The sequence below is a fragment of the Trichechus manatus genome, unplaced genomic scaffold, assembly GCF_000243295.1.
Source record: "Trichechus manatus latirostris isolate Lorelei unplaced genomic scaffold, TriManLat1.0 scaffold00044, whole genome shotgun sequence".
NCBI classification, from domain to species: domain Eukaryota; kingdom Metazoa; phylum Chordata; class Mammalia; order Sirenia; family Trichechidae; genus Trichechus; species Trichechus manatus.
Genome location: NW_004443980.1, coordinates 4,193,955 through 4,212,102, shown reverse-complemented (window position 1 = coordinate 4,212,102; position 18,148 = coordinate 4,193,955). Strand labels below are relative to the sequence as shown.

Below are 18,148 nucleotides of genomic sequence, written 5' to 3'. Positions count from 1 at the left end.
TCACCAAATATAGTAGTTTGAAAATTATTTCTTCTAGGAATAAGTTGTTCCTTTAATCTAGTACCATCTTTATGACAGTAACAGTTACAACAAATGCTATTATTGAGCATGTACAACTGCCAGGCAGTATAGTAAGTGCTTTACATACATTTTCTTAATTATTATCTTCACAGAGACCCATGAGGTGAGTATTATCTTCATGTTACAAATGAAGAAATTAGACTAGAGAAGTCAATTGTCCCATCATAGCACCAACAAATTTTAGAGCTAGAATTTGAACCCATGCTGTTAACCACTACGTTATTTGTTGTATTTACATTTACAAATAATTTAAAAATTATTTCATGGCTTATTTTTTAGAAAGTTAATAGTGTTTATAACTGGTACCCTCTTAATCATAGCACTGAAATTCTTTTAAAAAACAAAAACATGTTATATTAAGACTTTGAAAACCATTTTGCTTCAAGAATGTGTAATATACATACATTTGTAGGTATGCATGTATGGAGTGGAGTTGCATTATTTGTACTTTTTGTTTAATGCAAACTCAACTACCTGTATAGGCAAAAGAAGAAGAATGAGAAAGAGAAATGATTCCAATGGCGTAGATAACAGTTGGCACCATCCTCTCAGTTAGATGGCTTGTGAGATAGCAGATGTGAAGCTGCTGTTGCCTCAGTCTGCTCAGATCACTTAGACCTCTCACAGAGGAAACCTCTCACTGTGCTAGGTTTATTCTGTTTAGAATTAAATATCTTTCTGTAAACATTGCCTCTGATGTTATCCAACTTCTTCATTTTGCCAAGCCCAATCTGTAGTGCTGGAGGGAAAAAGTGGCTGTTGGACAATTTATACTGTGCTTTATGGTCAGTTGAAGGAATTTTTTTAAAGGGTTATTTGGCCTATAATTGGTTTTTGTCTTTAGACTATAGAAAGTAACCCTCACATAACATACACCACCACTATAGGGTTGCTATGAGTCGAAATCAGTTGAAGGCAATGGGTTATACATATTTTCATCCATGCGTCAGAAACAACGAGGGAAATCACAAACGTTAGCAAAGGCCGAAGCCCACTGGTATCTGGCAGTGGACATGAGCAGTGTAGCCAGGGATTCTGATACCTACAGGAATGGAAATTAAACATGTCCCACACATGGCAGAGTGTGGGAGCTGGGCTCTCCAGGGGTATAGAAACGAGACACCTGTGCAAGACTGGGAACTAGGCTGGTATTTCACAGGGCTTGGAACTGTGCTAATGTAAAGCTGGTTCAGAGCTGTGAAACCCTTAGGGTCAGAGCCAGAACAATGAAACCACCCAACACAGAGGAGTAAACCCCACCAAAGTTAAGATTTCAAACAAACATTAAAATCACACAAAGATGTTTAGGGCTATGAAAGGCCTGTGAGCCACAACAAATAGGGAATTCACACCTGAGGGGTCAGTTAATGCAGATTCTGACTGAAAGGAACTTTAAAATAGGTTTGTTTAAAATGTCCAAAGAGATAAAATACTAGACTATGAAACAAGAGAAGGGGATTAAAAAGGAGAAATGGTATATATAAAAAAAGAACCATTTGAAAATATTAGAAATAAAACATATGGTCATTGAAATAAAAAACTAATAGATCAACTAAGTAGTAGTCTTGGTATAGCTGAAGAAAGAATCAGTGAATTGCTAGGCACAACTTGTGAGATCTCCGATAATGCAAAGGGGAAAGTTATGAGGAAATAAGTTATAGGTTAAGAAATATGGAGGAGAAAATGAGAAACTCCAATTTACATCTAAGAAAAGAGAGATCAGGGGAAAGATGTAACATTCAAGGAGATAATGGCAGAGAATGTTCCAGAATTGAAGGACATGAGTGCTTAGATTGAAAAAGCTTGCTGTGTACTAAGAACGGAAACTAACATAAATGTACATTTAAGTATATTATGATGCAACCTAAAAAATAGCTAAGATAAAGAGTAAACTTCGAAAGCTGCTAGATAGAGAAGACAGATTTCCTGCAAAGGAAAAACAGTCAGACTGACAACATACTTTTTATCATGAATACTAGAAGACAATAAAGAGGCATATTATCCTAAGGTGCAGAAGGAAAATAAATGTAAAAGTCAAATTTTGAACCCAACCAGACAATCATTTAAGAGAAGTGACTTTCTTTTTTTGGGTGAAGGGGTGGCAAACCATTACACAGCAGTTGAAGACACCATACCTACTTTTCAGCAACAGTATTTTTAGGTATATCTAGAGCAGAAGATTGTTTTCAAAACTACACGGTTAGTGGGATGTAAAATCAGTTTAATGGGTTGTAACTAGCATTTTTTAAATTAAGAAAATAACCCAGATGCAGAACACATGATAAGAATAAAGTTTCATGATATTGTTGTTTGAGTTTATATGCATATACATGTATGTATGCATGTACAAGATCATGAAGGAAATATATTTCTTACTGTGGGCCATAGTCAGAAATGTTTGAAAGCTGTTATTCTAGAGATGCTCACACATGTGCATAGAAGAAGGATGTTTGTTGCAGCACTGTTGTATTAAACTGAAAGAGACTTAACCAAGTAATAGCTAAATGCTGTAGGAGAGTTAAAAGGAATTAACCAGATTTGTATGTATTGATTTGTATGTATTAATAGATCTCAAAAACATTAAATTGAACAAAAAAAGCAAGTCATAGAATAATACTTATAGTAAAATTTTTAAAACATGAAAAATAATAACAGTATATTGTTTGTGGATATATATGTATGTAAAAGTATAAAGAATGCCACACCAGACCTCTTGAGAGTTTAGTTTTATCTGTAATGTTTTCTTAGATCCTATATATGATGTGGAGCCCTGGCGGTGCAGTGGTTAAGAGCTTAGGCTGCTAACCAAAAGGTCAGCAGTTTGAATCCACCAACCACTCTTTGGAAACCCTGTGGGGCAGTCCTACTCTGTTCTGTAAGGTTGCTATGAGTTGGAATTGACTCAATGGCAATGGATTTGTTTTTTGTTTTTTTTTAATATATACGATGTATAAGTTTTAAATTCTATACATAGGAAAAAGAAGGGCTAGATAAAATGCTGATAGCTAATTCTGGGTGGGGGAAAAATGGGTATCATATATTATTTGTATTTTCCTGTACTTTTTAAACTTTGCAAACAAAATCAAATGGAACTATGTATGCAGATTTTTATATCTGTAAACAGTCCAAATTAATGAGTTTATTGATTTTTTTCCCTTGCAAACAGTAGCCACCACTGTATGACATGTACTATGTATATATGGAAAAAATACAAAAGAAAATCATACAGGAAAAGGATTTAAAGTCCCTTGTTCAACAAAGGAGACTAAGATCCAGAGATGCTAACTAGCTTACCAGTACATAGTCACATACCGAGTTTAGAGCTGAGACGCCCAGACCCCTTACTCCCTATCAAGTTATGAATCTTTGTCAAGATAGATAATCATCTAAATATGTAGAGGTAAAAACACATAGATTAAATTTATGGTTGCATGTTGTCCCACCTAGCAACAATATGAAAAGTGGTTGTGGTAGGCAGATTCCCAGCATCAGTTTCCCCAATCTGTTTCTGTGTCATTGAAGTCAGAGATAAGACATTTCCAAAACTACCCTTGCAAGTTTGATGCTCATGCATTTATCCACTACAGGCAAGCTGAACTAGGAGAATTTTCACAAAGAAGCTTCTGTTGAATGCAAAAGGAGAACTCATTTTGAAAAGTTAACTATTTACTTCATGAGCAAATAGAGTACATTTCAGTTTATACTTAGAAACTTAGTAGGTATATGTCTTTCAAAGAGGTATATTCCATGAGCCAAATGGCTGTCGTTTACCACCCCATTTACTCTTTCGGGACACTCTCTGTGCCTAACTTGGTGCTGTTTTATTCTGACATGTCCATCCATTGCCTTCCTTTTAGAACAAAATGTGCATGTCTTCAACTGACAGCAAGGAATGCTAAGACTTGTCCCTTGTCAAGTAATGCCATAACCACTGGATATAAATATAAAAGACTGCAGAGACAAATACCTACTGGGTAAGATACCTTGAGGATTTGTTGCAGGGTGTTTGTGTCTGTGAAGGTGGGTACTTTTTCATTGTGGCCTACAGTCTTAGAGATGTTGTTAAATCGCATTTTCTAATACCAAAAATCTAAATTATTAAGGAATTAAAAAAAGAAAGCTGTATGTTATTCTTGGAAATGGAAGTTGAGACCACACAAAGCATACAGAGTGTACTCGAATACCCACCTGCTTTGAGTCTGAGTCTCACCCTTCTAAGATTAGCCTGCCTCGGGCAGCCATTTCCCTGTTGAGAAATATACTCTGCAAAGCCCATCAAGAGCTGGGAATTTTCAGCCTTTCAGGGTTGTTATTAACAAATAATAACACCTTTAGAAACAAAAATAGAAACTTTTCTTTCCTAGATATTATCCTTTTAAAAGAGTGAACATTCACTATGTGCCAGGCATTGTCTCAAGCACGCGGTAAATACTGACTTAGAGAACAGCCCTGTGAAGTACATGCTGCCGTAGAATCCCCATTTTAAACATAGAAAATTGAAGGACAGAAAGGTTAAGTAGCTCTTCCAAGGTCACACAACTATAAATGCTGGAGCTGTGGTGGGCACCCAGGCAGTCTGACTCTAGGAACCTTCACATTAGTTGGCCTCCCCTAGTGACTGTCAGTGCCATTGAAGTAGTATAAATGGTTTTTTCTTTAATTGGGGGTATTTGGTTGATTTTCTCTTTTGCATATTTGATTGACAGCATTTATGAATGCAGCCTGTTGTGCAAGTGTAATCGACAGATATGTCAGAACCGGGTTGTCCAGCATGGTCCGAAAGTGAGGCTGCAGGTGTTCAAAACTGAGAAGAAGGGGTGGGGGGTACGCTGCCTGGATGACATTGACAGAGGGACATTTATTTGCATTTATTCAGGTAAGGCAAAGATTCATTTTCAAGTTATTCTGTAGTAGGATCTTCATTTCTGAAGCCCCATTTTACTAGTCAGGGCCATTGAGATCTTATTGCAAGGACAAGAACAACAAGATTAGGACATCAGAGGAAGGCAAGTGACTGGGAACTTGAGCACTGAAGGGATGAGATGCCTTAGGAGGTACCAGAAGGTCCAGAAAAGAAAGGCGTAGAGATAAAGCCTGGGTTGTTTCATGAGGGCCTGTTACATGCGTGGCGCATCTCTTGTCTCTTGGCTGCAGATGCTTTGGGTAAAGGAAAACTTTGTAAATAGCTGACTTGCCAAGGTAAAAATCACCAGTCATCAGACTATCTTGTTGAATGTTTTAAGCTATTATTAGAATTTAACAAGTTAATTTTGTTATAAATATCTGCATATGATAATTCAGGTAGTGACAGGAGGCAGCTCACTCCATTTCAGGGACCCCGGAGAGCCTGTTGCTCTAAGAGCAGAGCTTCCCAACCATTGTGTTTAGTTGTGTGGGTGCTGGTTCTTTCAGGCCAGAGCCCCCAGGTCAGACATGTTGGTCTCCAGCAGCCTCATTCATTTACCCCAGAGTGCCGTGCAAAAATCCTGATTTTTAGTGTGTGCCAGGATGTAAGACAGAATGGGAAACACGTCTCTAGAGCTAGTCTAACAGAAATACGCTAGATTGAGTCAGGACAGTGAGGCAGCAGGGACCAGAGCAGTCCTCTTCTGAAATTCTGGGTTTTTTTCAGTGAGGGCAAGCAGCAGCTCAGAGAGTTACCAGAATTCAGAGTAGTAGTAACACTTGGCTTCCTGCCACATGACACTTGTTCCTGTTAGGTGCCATCAAGTTGATTCAACTCATACTAACTCTATGTGACAGAGTAGAATTGCCCCATAGAGTTTTCTTGGCTGTAAGCCTTTCTCCTGCAGAGTGGCTAAGTGAATTTGAACCGCCAACCTTTTGGTTAGCAGCCGAGTGCTTAACCATTTGTGCCATAAGGGCTCCTTCCATAACACAGTCACATATACTACACAGCCTTCCTAGACTTTGTCTCTCGTATTTCTCAAAATAACTTTGATGAAAGTCAGCTGCCTATGAAATGTCAAAAGCTGTCCAGTAAGTTATAACTGGCTTTATCTGCATTGCTAAAAAATAAACCTAACATAGCTCACTGATCTAATGACATGGGAGAATATCCAGCTGCTAATTTTTACTTGGTAACTATAATTTTGAGTCCCTTGAAAGAGCCCTCGTGGCACAGTGCTTAAAGCGCTTGGCTGCTAACTAAAAGGTTGATGGTTCGAATCCACCAGCAGCTCCTCCGGAGAAAGATGTAGCAGTTTACTTCTGTAAAGATTACTGCCTTGGAAACCCTATAGGGCAGTTCTGCTCTGTCCTATAGGGTTGCTGTAAATCGGAAATCGACTCCAATTGAAAACCAGTGAAATTTGGGTTTTGGTTTTAAAAGAAAATGCATAAACTTTAGACAGAGATTTTAACATTACTTAGGACTTACTATGACAGCAATAAGCATATATCACCACAAATTTAAATAGATTTCTTTATAAAAAAAGTGTAGGTTTCAATGATAAAGCATTTTTTCCCTAATTATCATTTTTTAATTGTACTTCAGATGAAGGTTTACAGAGCAAATTAGTTTCTCATTAAACAATTAATACACATATTGTGACATCAGTTGCCACCCCCACGACATGTCAGTACTCTCCCCTTCTTGACCTTGGGCTCCCCATTACCAGCTTACCTGTCCCTTCCTGCCTTCTCATCCTTGCCCCTGGGCTGTTGTGCCCATTTAGTCTCATTTTGTTTTATGGACCTGTCTAATCTTTGGCTGAAGGGTGAACCTCATGAATGATAAAGCGTTTTTAACTAGACACAAAAGGTGCATTTTAAAGACTATAGAGTTCAGCCCTCTAATTATCTAGAATGCTTTCTGATCCATATTTTTGTTTTATAATACTATAGATAAATCTCTTTCATGTAATACCAAAGCAGACAAGTGCTTCTATTAGGTGTCCTATATTTTTTCATGCACTGGAAAACATGAAATAAATCCCTCTTTGGTCATTTGTTTATTATTTCTTGCAACAGTTATTCTAGGATGAATTACTGTGTTTATAGTCATTCTGGAAATAAGGTATACAGTACAGCGTTCTGTAGTGATAGAGCAGAAATAGAGATGTCTGTTAGCTGCTTAACAATTATATTATTTTTGTTTCAAAATCTTTTTTCTTTTAGGAAGATTACTAAGCAGAGCTAACACTGAGAGACCTGATGCTATTGATGAAAATGGGAAAGAAGAGGATTCTATGAAAAATACGCTTTCAAAAAAGAGGAAAATGGATGTAGCGTGTTCAGATTGTGAGGTTGAAGTTATCCCGTTAGAACTGGAAACACATCCTAGAAGGGCTGAAACTGAGGAATGTCCATCGAAGTTGAGTAATGAATCCAAAGAGCCCACTGCGTACGTTAAGAACTCAGTCAAGATCACTCTAAATTACCGTTGATCAAGAGTGATTCTTTCCTCTTTCTTTCTTTCTTATTCTCCCTGCCCCACTCCTATATATCATCTTGCTTCAAAGTTGTAAGTTTAACACTGAGATATCTAAGACACGTAGATTTAAAAATCTAGCCATCATACTTTATTTCCTCAGTGTTCCCTTCCTGGAGTTTTACCTTACATGACTTTAATCAGGTTCTCTATGGATGTTTGTAATTTTTGCCATTCTTTATATTTTCTATCACCATTTCGTTTACAAAGCTTTCATAGGTGTCCTTCGTATTTTTATATACTTCAGTGATTGCGGGATAGGTATAAATGATGTTTACTTAATTTCTAATGATAATAGATATTTATGTAACAATGTTATCTATATTTCAAGGTCCAATAAAAAGAATTTATGGTGATATACAGAATAACACTGTTTTTTCCTTTCCAGGGAAATGGAGTGTAACAATATTTCAAGAATTCAATATCATTCAGTCATTAGAAGTCCTAAAACCAAGACAGCCATTTTTCAACACAATGGAAAAAAGCTGGTAAAAACTGCAAAAAGTAGATTGGGCCCTCTGAGAATATTAACTACTACCTCACCTTTCCTACCTAGTTCAAATTGTTTGTGCTACTTAATAATGCATGGTATTGCTTTTATTGTTGTGGAATGGGTAGGCTGCTGAAGTATTGGGACTGTATTTTATTTGTTAATTATCCCCCATGGAAGTTGGCACGTTGTCAGCTTAGATACATGAGGAGCGTGTTGGTCACGATTTGGTAGTGTACTCCACTGAGACTGAGAGCCATCTGGTTCAGAGAACTTGTATAAGTTCAAGAGTTAATGGTGATATAAAGAAAAGGGATGGAGATACTGGAGAAAGAAGAGATGCAACCTAACAAAAGAACCATCCAGAAAGTGACATTTTATACGGTGCACTTACCATTCTGAACCAAGAATGCTAGTCACAGACTGAAACTTAGAAGAAGAGAAGGATATAGGAAAAAAAACAGAGGCAGAAATAATTGTGGTTCACAACAGGGCTTGTTGATGAAACATAAAAACTGTGTTCTAGGTGTTGTGCAAATATCTGCCGTCTGTCTAGTACCAGTTCAGTAGGTGCCTGCTCAGTATCAAATAATGACGAAAAGATTGAGCCATAGGGTCACATAGACCTAGGTTTGACCTCCAGTTCTTACCAGTTGGGTGACATGTCTATGTCTATTTTTCTTTAACTATAAAATGAGAATAATAGTTTCTATCTCGGGCTTATGAGAATTAAAGAAATAAAGTTTGCTTAGCACAATGCTTGGCACAACTAAGTGCTCAGTAGATGTTGACCGTTCAAGTACTGAGCACTTGAATAATAATAATGGTCAACATTTATTCAGCAGTTAGTTGGGTGCCAAGCATTGTGTTAAGCACATACCCTTCTTTTAAAGTTATCATGACCATTTAAAGTGATTGCAATGCCTGCAACATATAAAGACAGGCAGCTTCTTTAACCTTTTCTTTCAAATAGAAACTAGCCAAAGAGTGTTTTTATCTTTGTACATCTTATAGTTGAAGCCAAATTTATAATCTGGTATCAGTACTTTCTCAGTAAGCCCACCCATTGCCATAGAGTCAATTCCAATTCATAGTGACCCTGTAGGACAGAGTAGAACTGCCCCATAGGGTTTCCAAGGCTGTAATCTTTATGGAAGCAGACTACCACATCTTTCTCCCACAGAGTGGCTGGTGAGTTCAAACCACCAACCTTTCAGTCAGCAGCCAAGTGCTTTAACCTCTGTGCCACCAGGGCTCCTTACTTTCTTTGTACTGAGTATAATTAGAATTGAGGAATATAGGCATATTTTAATTCCCAGGCAATGTCTTCAGTCTTTATAACTGCGACTTGATAACGTGCCTAGCAATAGAACACAGCCAACAGGCACTGAAATACATTTGCTCCATTAGTGCAAAGACTCTGGATGACATCAGCTTTGAGGCTTTTCAAAATAATTTAGTAACTACAGCCTGTGAAGATTGAAACTTGATGAAAGAGTCCTAAATGCTAAATATTTTTTCCTAACATAGAAGTTAAGGATATCTTTGTTTTCTTTTAAGGGATTTGCTTCCCCAGAGTCTGTCACCTCAGAAGATGATAATGGGTGTGAATCAGCCCTCGTACATCTGAACTCTGAAGCCAATGAAGCGAAAAGTAGGCTTTGCTTCCCCCTGTGGTTGCCTGCCTCTTTATTCTGCCCTTTTGTCCTTCCATCGCTCAATACTTGTGGCTCATTTTCTCAGACTCCATAACAGACATGCTGCATTCCTCATGGAAGCTACAACTTGTCTAGATCACAAGTTGGCAAACTACAAGTTTGCAGGCCATATCCAACCCGCCACCTGTTTTCCGTATGGCCCAAGAGCTTAGAATGGTTTTACATTTTTAAATGGTTGAAGAAAATATAAAGAATAGTATTTCCTGAGACTTGAAAATTATATGTAATTATAGTAAAAGTTTATTGGAAAACAGCCACGTGGATTCATTTATGTATTGTCTGTGACTGCTTTCAGGCTACAGCAGCAGAGTTGAATAGTCACAACAGATCTCATGGCCCACAAATACTTACTTCATGGAAAAAGTTAGCCGACTTTTGGTCTAGACAACAACAATGAACTGATGCATGGTGGTATGGGGTGGGCTAGACAGATCTTGACTCTGCAGAGTCCGTAAGTATTGCTTAGAGCTTCAGAACCATTGTCCAAAGAAGCCCTTTCTAACTCTTTATGTTGGGCTGCTTTAAAAATGAAGACAGCTCACTCTCCTGCTCCTGCAGTAGTCAGCCCACGCTGCTGAGAGGATGCTCAGCATGACTCTGGCAAGGAGCTGAAATGTTGCTGCCCTTAGCGCTTGTCTTTCAGAGTTGCCAGTCCCTGCTATTATATCAATTCCATAGTTAATATACAACAGGGCAAACTTGATTTTTGATACTAATGCATTTCAGTATATTCCTGAGCAGGGAGAGAGGACATTGCTGAGAGATGTCCCTTTTTGAGGAACTGACCAGCCGTTGCTGCCTCTTCGCCCTTTTAGCCTTCTTTCATCTGTACCCCCAACTCCACTCCTGATCTTAAAGGATGGAGATTGGAGGGAAATAGGATAGTTCCTCGACAGAAAAGGTCTATCAAGAAAGCACATTTTATGTATAAACCTGTATTATAATTATTTCACCATTTAATGCATATAAGCCATAATGAGCACTTTTGCTTTTGGTTCTTTTGCCATTTTCATTGATTGCTGCAGTGTATATAGCAGGTACTTCGAGAAATCATGATTATATACTCCTATGGCTCACAAGTAACCCATGATTAAAAAAATGTCAGTATATTTAGGAACAGCAACCAGCAGCAGTAATGAGCGCCCACTTCTATTACAGCTATTTAGAATATACTTAAATGCAGATTCCAAAACTGGAGAGGAAGCCAGTTTGTAGGGAGTACAGGTTAAATAGCGTAACAAGGAAGCAACACATAGGTTCATAAAAGGCATTGCAATGTAGTAGAAAGAAGGCAGGCTTCAGAGCCACACATTTCTGGTTTGTTACTGCAGTTCTCATTATTGTGGGTCAGGTAATCCCTTAACCCCTGAGGCTCAAGGTTTTCATTTGTAAAATTGAAGTTATAGTACCTACCTTAACACGTTGTAAGGATTAGCACTAATTAAAGCAACTAGCATTTAATTAATACTGTTAATCTCAGTATTACTGCTCAATCAAATGAATTTCCTAACAATTCCTTCCAAAATTTCTTTTAGAGGACTCAATCTCAGACCAAGTTGAAAATTCTGACGACAGTCTGCTGATTGAATCAGATGTGATAGATATAACTAAATGTAAAGAAACCCCACCAGAGGGCAGGTGTAACCAAGCAACCACGTTGGATAATCAGAGGATAATAAGGGAGTTGGAGGGTCAGACACAAAATCCCCAAGAGGAAAAATCTCCAGAATCTCAAAATCAGCAGGTCTTTTGTGGTGAAGAGTTGCCAAGTGAAACCAAATATACTTCGTCCAATGATCTAAGGAAGTTCAATAAAGGGAGTGTATTTTTACTGGATGCCACAAAAGAAGGAAATGTGGGCCGCTTCCTTAACGTGAGTATATGGGTTGAGATTCATATTTAAACTTTTTTCTATGCTTCTCAGCAAAGTCATGAGGAAAATATGATTAACAGACTCTAAAGCCAGACTGTCTGGATTAGAATTCTGGCTCTGCCTCTTATTAGCTGTGTGACGTTAGGCAGGTTACTTAACCTCTCTGTGCCTCGGTTCCCCTTCAAAATATGGAAATAATAATAGTAACTGTCTTATGGGGATTAAATGAATATGTGTAAATTGCTTATAACAGTGCCTAGCATATAGTAAGCATTTACCTTAAATTTAATTAATTAAAAAACTATAAAAAATAAGAAAGGAATTATTTATCGAAGGTTTTCACAATTTGTTACTTCCCAAATAATCCCAGTGGGACACATAGAATTAGTTTCTCCTTTGAGTCTTATACAATACTAGATCTTATTCAGAAATGCCTGTAACTGTTCAAAAAATATCAGTTGAGTGTAATTGTCATACTTACTCTCTCACTAAATTTTGAATGGTTTATTAGCTTAGTGCAGAAAACAAGTATGTTTGTCAGAATACTGTTTTTTATTATCTCACTCCTTTCCTTATTCCCAAACCATAGCCGTTTTCTATTTGTGTATATGTTTGGGACATATGTAATTTTTTTTTTTTCATTTATACAGAGAAATATTTATGATTTCTCTAATTTTAAGGTTAATTTAGGATTAAGCCTCGTGCATATTCGTGATAAAAACATCATTCTTATTGTTGGTCGTATCTCCTATGTGGTGTGGAGGTGGAGTTGCCTTGTGGCGTTCCCCATACACTCCTGTTCCATCCTGCCTTTTACCATCATGCTTGGATATCAAAGAACATACAGTGGCAGGAATCCTCCAGGAAGAAACATCTCCCTCAGCCTCTGGTCCCGGTGTGTGTGTGTTCCCTCCTGTCTTGGAGAACTGAACCACCTGGGCGAGAGCCAAGCCAGGCTGTGCCCCCTGCTTTCTGGGCTCCACACCCCAAGAGTGAAAAGTGAGGACAAGAACTTGGACCCCTTTTACATACTCTTTGGAAAGCTCCACTCTAGCACACTGTCCCTGGATATGGCCTTAAATTTTTCTCTTTGATCCCATCTATCAGAGTTCCTCTTCCTCCCCGTGGTCAGCCTTCACTTTTTCCTTAAAGTGAAGGTAAAGGAAGGGAAGCGTGTGCAGCCCATAATTCTTTCAGGCGTTCCCTTTGGCTCCGGAGTGAGCTTAACACCTTTCTTTAAAATGTGAGCTTTGAATGATTGGCAGTTCACGTACCAGGTGATAATTTTACATGAATTACATGTATTGTGCTGCCATTAGGAGAGAAAATACTATTAAGTCAGAAAATCTTTAAAACCGAAGCACTTTTTCTTTGCTAGGTGAATCTGCTTATTTGGCTTGTTTTCTTTTTATCTTTCCTAGTTAGGAGGATACTTGATTAATAAGGAATAGAATCCTTTCGCTCCCTGCCCACATCCTCCAATGGCTGTTTGCTATTGCACTGTGACTACTGCTGTACACTGTAAAGAGAACACAGCAGGCAGCCATGGAGGGAGTCTGGAACAAAGGAACCTTGTGGCTTTGTTTCCCATCAGTTACGCTGAGTGGTGGCTGCACAAGGAGAAGAACATTATGGCTGCTTTCATTTCTCCCAGTCGACATGCCACCTGGGCCCCTCCCTTGTTTGTGGAGAAACTGAGTTTTGCTTTGCTTTACTTTCTTCTTTTTTTCTTTCTGCGTACATAATATTTCATTTTAATTTTTGAACCATATGAATATAAAAAGCTGTATTTTCAAAAGCCCTGGGCCCCTGTTTGTCTTACCCCTACTCTACCCTCTAAGTAATCATTTTTATTAACTTTCTTGAGTATTCTTTCAGTGTTTTTTGATGCAAATACAAGTAAATATAAATATGTGTTCTTATTTCTCCCCGTTTTTGTACATAAAAGGTAGCTTATTATATTCACTCTTCCATACCTTACTTTTGAATGTAACAATATATCCTGGAGATCTTTCCATATCAGTGCACAGAGAGTGCTCCTTATTCTTTTTGTTTGTAGCTGCATAAATTTCACTGTGTGATTATACCAAAGTTGATTTAACCAAACCTCTGTATATGGACATTTGAGTTGTTTCTAAACTTGTATTAAACACAGTACTCAATGAATAATGTTGTACATAGAGTATTTTATACATGTGCAGAAGTATCTGTACGATACATTCTCAGATGTGGGATTGATGCATCAAAGAATAAATGCATTTTAAATGCATTTATTATAATGATAAATATGGACAAATTATCTTTTATAGGTGTTTGTACCATTTTGCATTTCTCCCAGCAAGATATAAGAGTGTCAGAATAGAGCTTTTCTGAATGGATTCCAGCTTATTAAAAGAACTGGCATGAGCTATCATATTTATATATTAGAGAAAAAAAAAGTGAGATGTGTTAGAAATAGAGTAGTATTCTAATGCTTCAAAGCAAAAGACATCAAACCTTATTCTTTATCTAACCTCTGTGTTATGTTCTTTTAACAGCATAGTTGTTGCCCGAATCTCCTGGTGCAGAATGTCTTTGTAGAAACACACGACAGGAATTTTCCATTGGTGGCATTCTTCACCAACAGGTTTGAAATTGATTTTGCTTATATGATTGAATTCTGAAATTGTGACTTTAAAACTAAAGTTGTGTTTTTCTAAAATGTTCTATAAAGTATAGAACATAAAAAGGAGATGTGTTTTATAACGCTAGAATTTCTACTGTTCTAGAATATTCAATTATCCCAAACTCTTCTTGTCAAACTTTTGAGCAGCTGAAATTTCAGTTCTTCTTCCCACTCAGAGTTTAATGCCGGAAAGGGGTAAGGATGTCAGGTCTTCAGAGGATAAATAATGAAGAGTGTACATGTTTTTATCCTCCTGACTATTTTCCCACTGCAAGCGTTAACACATTGCTGGTTCCACTGTTTTCAAAACACTTCCGTTTTCGTGGGTAATGACAATTTCTTACTTAAGAAATTATATCTTGGTTTCCTAGTGCTGCGTTAACACAAATACCACAAAGTGGGTGGCTTTTTTGTAAGAGACAACTCAGAGGTGACTAGGTTTAGGACTGAGCCTACTCTGGTATGGCCTCATTCACATAACAAAAGAAACCCCCTATTTCCAAAGAGGGTCATATCTACAGGTACAAGCGTTAGGACTTCCACAGTTCTTTTTTGGGGGCGGGGGGCACAATTCAATCTATAACATTTAGGATTTTAATAAATTTGAAATAAAACTCAAGTGATTATTACTAATAAAATGGATGAGGAAGAGAGAATAGATCATGATTTTGAGAACGGTTTAGGATGTTAATGTAAAAATTGATATAATCAAGTACGATTCATTTAGTAGTTATGCAGTGTGATTTATGTTTTGTTTTTAATTTCTACCTTCTAGGTATGTGAAAGCAAGAACAGAACTAACATGGGATTATGGTTATGAAGCTGGGAGTATGCCTGAGAAAGAAATCCTCTGCCAATGTGGGGCTAATAAGTGTAGAAAAAAAATATTATAAATATGTAGCTTGTGCTTGTTCATGAAATTAGTTTGTGGAGTTGAAATTAGAGCCATGCAGAAGAATCTTCAGTTGTGGAATTAATTTAAGTTTTGGTCCATCAAGCTAATTCCTCTCAATTTACCCTCATCAGGGGCTCATGTTTTATTTCTGATTTTGTTTGTGTGAGTTAGAAATGCTTGGAACAAAATTAGGATACATTTAGGGCATCTCTTTATTCTTACTTTATTTAACTTCACACAAGTAGAATGGAAGTGTATATTTGAAATTCACTGTACAATTTGTAACTTATTTGTAAATTGTAAATACTAGGAGAAACAAATATCACAGTAGAATTCAGCTGTTTCTTATTGTTGCTTTGTGGTTATTATCTTTTAATTCATGCCCCAAAGAGCCATATTTCACTTCTTTACCTACAGAAATTTATTTATGTTTAATTCCTAGCAAATCATTTACCATCATGAGACCCACGTTGTTATCAGGTTAATTTTAGTTACGCAATTAAGTCTTCATAATAATGTCCAGTTACTTGTTCTGTTTTTTGTTTGCATCAATATATATTTAGTATCTTCATTGCTTCCTAACCTGCTTTTGGCCCTTCTTTCATCTTCTTTTACATTTAACGTTGTTTATGCATTCATCCCCAGTCTGAGTCCTTCTTCTATGATGTGCTTTTAAACCGGAGCAGTATCCTTAAATCATGGACTAGTCTTGTGTGACAGTTTTTACAAAGACCTTTATGGGGTGGCTGGTTCAAAAGTAGACCCTATCAAGGTAATTGCATTAGAGAAACAGAAGATAAAGCAATGTTGTGTATATAGTGGAGAAAGCCCTAAGTTAACGAAACCTACAATCCAAGTCTTAACTCCTAGCATTTACTGGCTGCGTAGCCTTGGACAGAATCACTTAATATTTATAAACCAAAAAAACCTGTTGCCGTCAAGTCGATTCCAGCTCGTAGATACCCTATAGGACAGAGTAGAACTGCCCCATAGGGTTCCCAAGGAGTGGCTGGTGGATTTGAACTGCCAACTTTTTGGTTAGCAGCCGATCTCTTAACCACTGTACCACCAGGGCTTCTAATGTTTATAGACCTCTAAAAATCAAGTTTAGATTTCTGTATAGAAACATGGAAAGAGTACTTTCCAACTTGTTTTATAAAGCTAGTATAACCTTGATATCAAAAAGTTGACAAGGACAGTCTAAAGCAGGAAAACCATAAGCCAATATTACTCATGAAAATAGATCCAAGAGTCCTGAAACAAATGTTAGCAAATAGAATCCAACAGTGTATAAAAAAGACCAAGTTAGGGTTATATCAGGAACACACGGTTAGTTTCACAAAAGAAAACCAACTAATGGAAACTTTAGGAGGCAAAATAAAGAGGACAGCGTAGGTTTGAGTCTTTCCAGATCCACTCATAAAAAGAGCAAATAGGATAGCAAAAGAAGATAATCCACTGACAACATTTTCCCCAAAGCTAGTGACAAGATAGCTCCAAAACTCAGAATATGAGTGGTTGGGGCCAAATCACCACCAACAGCAAGATTCACCCAAGACTATTGGGCTTGTAGCAGCTGTGTGGAGATAGCAGCGGGAAGAAAAGAAGGGATTTTCAGGGTTCTAAGACCTCTAGGACACAGTATTAACAACAAGTGCTCACCTATGAGAGGAGAGAACCCCACTCAGAATGGAATCCTCAGCAAAAAGATCTGAGAACAACAGCAAAGCTGGCAGAAGTCTCCTCAGGCACCTGTTTTGGATGAATGCAATAAAGTCCACGAAAACTTAATACTAAAGAGCCATGGGAAGATCAGACTTACTAGGACAGCTAAGCCCTCTAGGATCTCAGAAATACCCAGTAAGAACTACCTTCCAATCTAGGACAGGGACCAATCCTAAGGAGGGTGTGTGTGGTCATTTTCAGTAATAAAAGAGGAGGGAACCTGTAGACTACGAAGCTAGGAAAGCTACCTTTGCTCACCTTCCCCTTAAGGTCCTTCCTCCTTAAGTTCTGTTTCATTTAAATACAAACAAAAGATTGTGACCAAACACCCTACAAAGATATTAGAAACGAGGAAAACGGAAAATAATGTACCAATAAGATCATGAATGCTTATCGGAAAATTATGGCCACAAAGCAGATGAAAACTAACCTGTTTTTATAAAAGTAAGTCCAAAGACTTAGAAAACTACCGAAGTTGTGAAAGAGCAGCATATACTATAAATGGGCATTAAAGCGACAATCGGATACCATTACACCCCCACTCCATTGGCAGATTTTAAAATTTTGAGTGTTAAAAAGAAGGAACACGTTGGAAAACAGTTCTCAGTAAAGTTGAACTGTGCATACCCCATAATCCAGCAGTTCTACTCCTAGATGTAAACTATGGAGAAACTCTTTAAACGTTGTACCTGAAGACATGTACCATAATAATTAAAGTAATACTGGTAATTAAAAACCTGGAAAAAAAAATCCATTGGAAGCAAGGATAAATTGTGATAAACCATTTGAGAGGAGGGGGAAAATTCTATTATGAGGAAGGTTCTGGCAAACTCTGAGATGAAAGTTCTTTTCCACCAATTCTTTTCACTAATACAAACACAGAAGCAGAGGGAACAGGAACCTGGAGGAACTGGAATATTTTCTTCTAGGCAGAGACGAGCCGTAAGAAAGGAAACCTAAACACTAGTCTAACTTAGGCCAGAGTTCTACTGAGCTGCAAAGTCTTCATCAGCCCCTTGGAATCTGCTGGGCATGATTGGCACATTGTTTTTCTAAAGAAAAAGAAAGAGTTACTTTGCTACTCCTGTTCATCTAGTGGGAAAGGAGACTGGGAGCCCCTAAGAGTCAAAGCTAATTTTATTCAGTAGCAAAGATGTACATTTGGCTGCCAGGAACTTCCCCTTGGAACCGAAATGGTAATACTAATTTGAATAGGAGCAATTAAAATTAGTTCTGGCTTTTAGTCCC

At 37.6% G+C, this 18,148-nt stretch overlaps 1 protein-coding gene across 5 annotated transcripts in view; it reads left to right on the top strand.

The window, feature by feature from the left end:
* Positions 1-18,148, top strand: part of SETDB2 (SET domain bifurcated histone lysine methyltransferase 2) — a 122,494-nt gene that overhangs the window by 38,175 nt on the left and 66,171 nt on the right. For 3 of the 5 annotated variants that reach the window (XM_023731540.1, XM_023731537.1, XM_023731539.1), the window contains 8 exons: positions 3,939-4,055; positions 4,788-4,957; positions 7,222-7,447; positions 7,923-8,022; positions 9,585-9,678; positions 11,278-11,615; positions 14,153-14,241; positions 15,056-15,183. In XM_023731540.1, coding sequence (XP_023587308.1) covers positions 3,939-4,055; positions 4,788-4,957; positions 7,222-7,447; positions 7,923-8,022; positions 9,585-9,678; positions 11,278-11,615; positions 14,153-14,241; positions 15,056-15,173 — 1,252 coding nt within the window. In that variant the 3' untranslated portion in view covers positions 15,174-15,183. Of the gene's footprint in view, positions 1-3,938; positions 4,056-4,787; positions 4,958-7,221; positions 7,448-7,922; positions 8,023-9,584; positions 9,679-11,277; positions 11,616-14,152; positions 14,242-15,055; positions 18,115-18,148 lie in introns of those variants that run through there. The other 2 variants (XM_023731541.1, XM_023731543.1) reach the window with 2 other exon arrangements.